This window comes from Oryzias latipes, chromosome 16 (assembly GCF_002234675.1).
Source record: "Oryzias latipes chromosome 16, ASM223467v1".
Taxonomy (NCBI): Eukaryota; Metazoa; Chordata; class Actinopteri; order Beloniformes; family Adrianichthyidae; genus Oryzias; species Oryzias latipes.
In genome coordinates this window covers 9893060-9899483 of record NC_019874.2, presented here as the reverse complement: position 1 = coordinate 9899483, position 6424 = coordinate 9893060, and the positions used below count along the sequence as shown (strand labels likewise).

The following is a 6424-nucleotide window of genomic DNA, read 5'->3' as shown; positions in this document are numbered from 1 at the left end:
GCAATATTAATGAAAAAGAATGTCATACAGTGGGTGGAGCGCAGCGTGTTTAACCCCGCCCACATTGAGCCACACCTCCGTCTGCACACTGCAGCCGGAGGGACCATTAACCCAAACCGTAATTCTAATTTTAGGAAAAAGAGCTCAGCAGTGGCCGCATGTATTTGGAAAATTACCAGCGAATGCTCTTTTTTATTGTATTTTATTTTTGACGTGAGGTCCGGATGCGGATGTGACGAAAGTTCCTGTGACGTACACGGTACTAAAACGTAAACAGCCATGGCGGACTCCGAGTGGGTGTTTTTCGCCGTCAGCAACATCCCGGTTATGTTCCGTTCCGTGGATCTAAGAAACTATTTCAGTCAGTTCATAGAAAGCGGTGGCTTTCAGTGTTTTCACTACAGACACCGACCAGAGGTTCTGAAAGATCCGGACGGGCCCAGAGCCACAGAGCGCGAAGACGCCGCCGGCGAGGAAAACGACAGCAGCAGCAGGCCCGAACCCTCATCAGAACCCGAACCGACAGCACAGAGCAACTCCACGTCCAGACCGCCAGCAAAGACCTGCTGCTGCATCGTGTCGGTTCGACCCAAAGACGCGGACCGGTTCGTGAAGATGTACGCGGGAAACCACTGGATCAACTCCAAGGGAAACTGGCTGTCGAGGCGCTGCGTGATCCGGAGATTCAAAGTCTCACAAGAAAATGGTACTTTTTCCTCACTTTCAATCAAATCAGTGACTCAATCGATGACCAGCAGAACACAAAATAAGAGTTCTTATTAATAAAGTAAATGTAGGTGTTCTATTATATTCTTTATTCCTTTAAGTTGTTCTAGTGAAACATATTGAATGGGCCGATCTTATGGAGTTCCTCATAAAACTGGTTCCACATATGGTACACAAATTAAATCAAGGAGTATATTGATTAATAATACAACAAACTGCTAAAAAACAACAACAAGTGTTTATTTAATTTGAACTAGTAAAAATCTGGTATGTAGTTTCTGTGGTTTTAACACTAAACATTTAAGTTTGGCTTTATTTAGTAGATGGGGAGAAAGTTTTTTTTTTTTTTAGAAATGTGTAATGTCTTCAATGTGAGTCTATTTGTTTGCTCCAGAACAATAAATCAGATTAAAGGTATTTACAGAAGAGTTGATGGCATGGAAGTGTCAAGAGCCAGACACGTTTCATTATTTTAACGGTCCCTGCAGGGAGGGACAAATGGCTTTTGACCGCACGCTGCTCTTGTTTCCATCTATCCAGATTTGAGGTTCAAATGAGGCTGCATGGTGATGCAGAAGGCCCTGGTTCAAATGTGTGAAGTTTGCATTCTCCCTGTATATGTGACAGTTTTCACTCGGCACTCCAGCTTCTTCCCACAGTCCGATAAACGTGCTCCATAGGTTGATTGGCACCTTTATATTGCTCCTAGGTTTGTGTGAGTGTTTCAGTGTGTGGCCCTGCAACCGGCAGGTGACCTGTTCAGGGTCACCTGCCCAACAGAAGCCGGGTCGGTTCCTGTGACCCTAAAAGAGATTATGAAGACGAAAGGAGAGGTTAAAATGGAAGATATATCCATTTAGTACAGAGAAAGAAAGAGGAAAGTTTTCAACTGTTTGCCCACAATTATCCATAAACTCTACTCTGCTGGTGGGTTTTATTTTGTTTCTAGTTGTGTTCTTTGGTGCTTATTGTATACTATTTGGGCCACAAAGGGATCTAAAATTTGATAGAAGGACCAAAACAGGAGCAGATACTTGGTAATCCACCGTATAATAGAAAGAAATAACATGGAACCAGGACAGAAACTTGCTTTCATTTGGATTGAAAATTAATATATACATCTTAGAATTGAACATTTTTTTGAGTTTTTATTTCAAAACGGTGGCATTTGTTTTCATTTTAGAGCCAATTGCACCATTTGGTGTACCTTGTGTAAAACATCAACTCAGAGAAATGCTGCATTCATGTGACGTTTGAATGATCGGAAAAATAAAAAACAACAAATCTTACAACATAATCCAACACCACATGGATGCACAACAACTTTCTGCACCTAAACAAAGGTCTATTTATTTGTAGTGCACCGTCTATGGGTAGACTTCAGAATTGCAGGGGCGATAAAACAAGAAGGATTATTAATACAATTTATTCCAGTTTGTCGGGCCAGATTAAGTAGTTTAAAAGATAAGTAGTTTAGAATATGGCCCCCAGATTGTAGTTTGCCCACACCAGCTTTAGAGCGGGGGTCCCCAAACCTTTTCTTATGAGGGCCACATAACTTCTTTGCTCTTGCTTAATTTTAAACTCTTTCTTTTATTCTGAAGCACTTTGGTACCCTGAAGGAGTTGTAAAGTGTTTTCTATATAACGTTTCATTACATTCATTCATTTTCCAACAATGATTATTTTGCTGACATATTTATTCAAAGGTCCTTTTTTTTTTTCAAAATACCACACTTCAAATTCAACTGAAAGGTTTTGCGTCCACTAGATGTCCTTTAGCAAACGAAGCTTCAAGAAGCAACTAACAGTTGCAGCTGGTTGTCTGATGTGTAATTGTAACTTTTTCTTTCTATTTCTGCTCTTTTCCTTCAGAGGAAGTCTTCCCATATAAGACAAAACACGAGCAGCGGCGCCGCGTGGCTTTGTCGGAACGCTTCACAGAGGCCGACCTCAGAGCCTTGCCTGAGCTCAACCCACCCGCTCTGATGCGGCACGGGAACGTGGGCACCCCCCTCAAAGTTTTCCTTCAGCTCATCCAGTCCTGCCGCCTCCCCCCACGACTCATTCGAAAGCTGGGCCTCACTTTCCCAAAGACCAGCTCCAGTCGTCGCTACGGAAACGTACCCTTCCTCTATAACAACACGTGCACCCTCCCCGCCACGGAAGATACGGTACTAACAGCCGCTGGACATGAAATAGCCGGTCCTGGCGCTTGGTCAGTTCCCTCTTCGAGACGGAGCCAGGGGACTGAGCATGTGCAGGAGGATGAAGAGGAAGACGAAGAGGAAGAGGAGGAGGATAGACAGTCAAACACAGATGATGTGAGTAGAGGTCACTGTCAACTATGTCTGTCAGTGTTTAACATAAATCTGTCCGTTCCTGTTTTGTGGTTCCTCAATGACTCTTTGTTGCAGGATGAGGATTACTGCGAGGAGTGGGAGCGCCACGAGGCTCTGCATGAGGACGTCACCAGCCAGGAGCGAAGCAAAGAAAGACTGTTTGAAGAAGAGATTGAGCTGAAGTGGGAGAAAGGGGGCTCGGGTCTGGTGTTTTACACTGATGCTCAGTACTGGCAGGAGGAGGAAGGAGGTATAACCCCAAAAACCTCAAACGTTTTAGTAACCATTTGACCCATGAACAGTGAAATCGACTCAGCTACACTTCCTGTTCAGTTAGTTGTCCTAAAAGCATGTTTTTATGTTTTGGGACTTTTCTCTTTCAGACTTCGATGAGCAAACATCAGACGACTGGGATGTTGACATGAGCGTTTACTACGATAAAGGTATCCAACACTCTTCTCTCAACAGGAAGGAGGTCAGCTTTTCTCTAACCCAGTCTCTCCGCAGATGGAGGCGACATGGACGCTCGTGACTATGTCAGAATGCGATATGAGAGGAGGCTGAGGGAAGGAACTGATAGTGGATCGGGGCACAATCAATCTATTGGCAGCTTTGAGAAGTTTACTAAGGTAAGGAGAATTCCAAAAATAAAAGGGGGAGGATAAGCTTAATCGGCTATTCTTTTATTTAACGGACCATTCTTTCGTGGGATTTAGGGTATTGGTCGGCGAGTGATGGAAAAGCAAGGCTGGAGGGACGGGGAAGGATTGGGAAACAGTCAGGTTGGGACTCCAGATGCTCTCAAGAATGAAGGTCAACATCCACACTGCAAAAGAGGCTTCGGGTGAGCATGAACTCTGAAGTGCAAGCAATGCAGCACTGGAATAAAAACCATGCTGACACATGGATTTTCCGCAGGTATCATGGAGAGAAACTGGTTCTACATTCTGTGAAAAAAGTCAAAACGGACCATCTAATATCAACGGTGTATGATAAACCACAAGACGTAGATGGAGGAGACAGTTTACTCAGACGCCAGCCAAGCACCAGCATGAAGTACAGAGGATGGCAACCAGGAGGCAGTATTGGAACAAAAAGATGACCATTTGTCATTTCCTTTGTGTGTGTGCTTTTGTATTAAATTTTAAGCCAGTGGCCTTGTGAGTTTTGTATTTTCTTCTTAAATACCTACTTATTCACTTCGAAATATTTATCTCGTTTAGATTTAACAAAGTCTAATAAAAGGGTTGTGATCATTCTCAGTGAACCGCCACCTTAACATGGTGGAGGGGTGTGAGAGCTGGACTGATCCTGAGAGCTAAGACGTGCAAGACTCACACCCCTGGTAGGGTCTTCCATGAGAGGACAGGTCCGAAGTGAGAGCCAGGCAAATTAGCTGTTCAGAACCCCTTTGTGAGAATAAACAACCAAGATCCAGCTAGGCCTGGGGTTGGGTTCGACGCCTGGCGGCTGGGGCTCTTCCCGCAGGGCCTGGGGCAGGTCCAGCCTGAAATAAGAACATGGGATCACTGCCGTGTTGACCCACCACCTATAGGAGACCTCAAGCGGGGCTGGTGCAGTGTGGTTTTGGTGGTGGTCAATGGTGGTACGTAACCAGCCCAACCCCTGGTCATTGAAGGGTGGCTTTTGGGACTTAAAAGGCCATCTCTACAGGAGGGTGGGAGCCCGAGCTCTTGCAGGAGGTTGAGAGGTATCAGCTAGATATAGTCAGGTTTACTTCCACACACAGCCCAGCTCATGCTCTGAACCTCAATCCCTCCAGAGGGTTTGGACTCAATGATCTGGTAGCTCACAGTTGCTCATGGCCCTAATTTAAACCTGAGTGGTGTTTTTGCGTTGGTTTTCTGTGCTCGTCATAGTTTGTTCATACCAATCCCTACGTTTGAACACAAGAGTGTCCTTCAGCCAACATGTGGACCAGGACAACCAAAGCAGGAGATCGATGATAGACTTTAGTCGCTTCAGGCAACCCTCTGTCGTGTGTCAGGTCAGTCAGGTAAAGAGAGGGCAAAGCTGTCCACTGATCCTTACCTGGTGGTGAGTTGGATCTGCTGGTGGGGGAGGAGTCTGGAAAGACTTGGCAAACACGAACGCACTCAAAAAGGTTAACTGGGAATGTCTGGCTGAGCCCTCCGTCAGAGAGGTCTTTTACTTCCACATCCAGGAGAACACAAAACTGGTACGGAGGAAGGCTGGGGACGTTGAGACAGAGTGAACACAAAGAACAGGGTCTCTCACTCAGGTGATGGCTGCTCCTGCCCTGGAGGTTAGGATAGGGGAAGACATGCAAAGTCCTCCTCAAGGCGAAGTGACTTCCAGCTGTAATCCAGAAAACGCGGTCTGAATCCAGTGGAGTAGTACCAATGCAAAATATATATTTATATATATAGGTTCAAGGAAATGGGCCAAAACTCACTCAGACTGGGAAGAAAAAAAAGAGGGGAAATCTTCCAAGAAGGCATAAGATAACCTAACAGGCTGGATGAAAAGCAGACAGCTCTTTACACTCTGGCACCACTAAAGGACGGAGAGAGGAGTGCAGGGGAAAGCTGCTGCACAGGACAGAAACCCCGGAACATGCAGGAGAGACCACCCTCAGGTGACCAGGGAACGTCTTGGGTTTGTTTACTCGGAAGAGCTGGAAGAAGTGGCACAGGAGAAGAAAAATCTGAGCATTGTTGCACAGACTGCGGCTCTCGTGACCCAAATGAGCAGGAGAAAATGAATGGATGGACGCTTTTGATCATTTTGCCCTGAAATAACACAAAACACGAGTTAAGTGAAAATATTACGTTTTAAAACCACAATGAAGTTATTCCTTATGACAAAGTGACTATTTTAATGCTTCAACAGCATAGATAAATACAAAGAAACAGAATCCAGTCAAAACATTATGGTTTATTAATTTGTTATTCATTTGGCTTTTTAGTTCTTTTGAAAAAAAGTATGCAATTTTTAAAGAAGATAGGGACAAAAATGTGTTTCTATATTATATGAGATTTTAAATGTCGAAAGGAATTTTTGAATTCCACTTCTCATCTTTTTAGCTTTAAGGCTTTAAGCCCGCAATCCAAATATTTTAGATTATTTTGACAAGTTTTTGTTAAATATGTAGCTATTGCTTTTAAAACAAAAACCATAGCTTTCCTTTATCTAAAAAAAATCCTGTTATAATGTAGCTAAAATAAATAATTTTATTTTAATTATCAAAATAAAACTACGGAAGCCGAAAACGGCCTGCCCTACTTTTAGTTATTTACTTATTTGTTTTTACCGTTTTTGAAAAAACGAAATTTGTTTTTTTGTGATAACGAGATAGTGAAGAATAAACTGTAG

General features: G+C 43.7%; 1 protein-coding gene across 1 annotated transcript; it reads left to right on the top strand.

The window, feature by feature from the left end:
• The first annotated feature begins 235 nt into the window (after positions 1–235).
• Positions 236–4224, top strand: gpatch3 (G-patch domain containing 3). Its single transcript, XM_004077662.4, has 7 exons — positions 236–706; positions 2601–3049; positions 3143–3317; positions 3451–3510; positions 3575–3696; positions 3784–3911; positions 3986–4224. The coding sequence occupies exons 1-7, from the start codon at positions 280–282 to the stop codon at positions 4167–4169; spliced, it is 1545 nt and encodes a 514-aa protein (XP_004077710.1). The 5' UTR covers positions 236–279; the 3' UTR covers positions 4170–4224.
• Positions 4225–6424: the final 2200 nt, after the last annotated feature.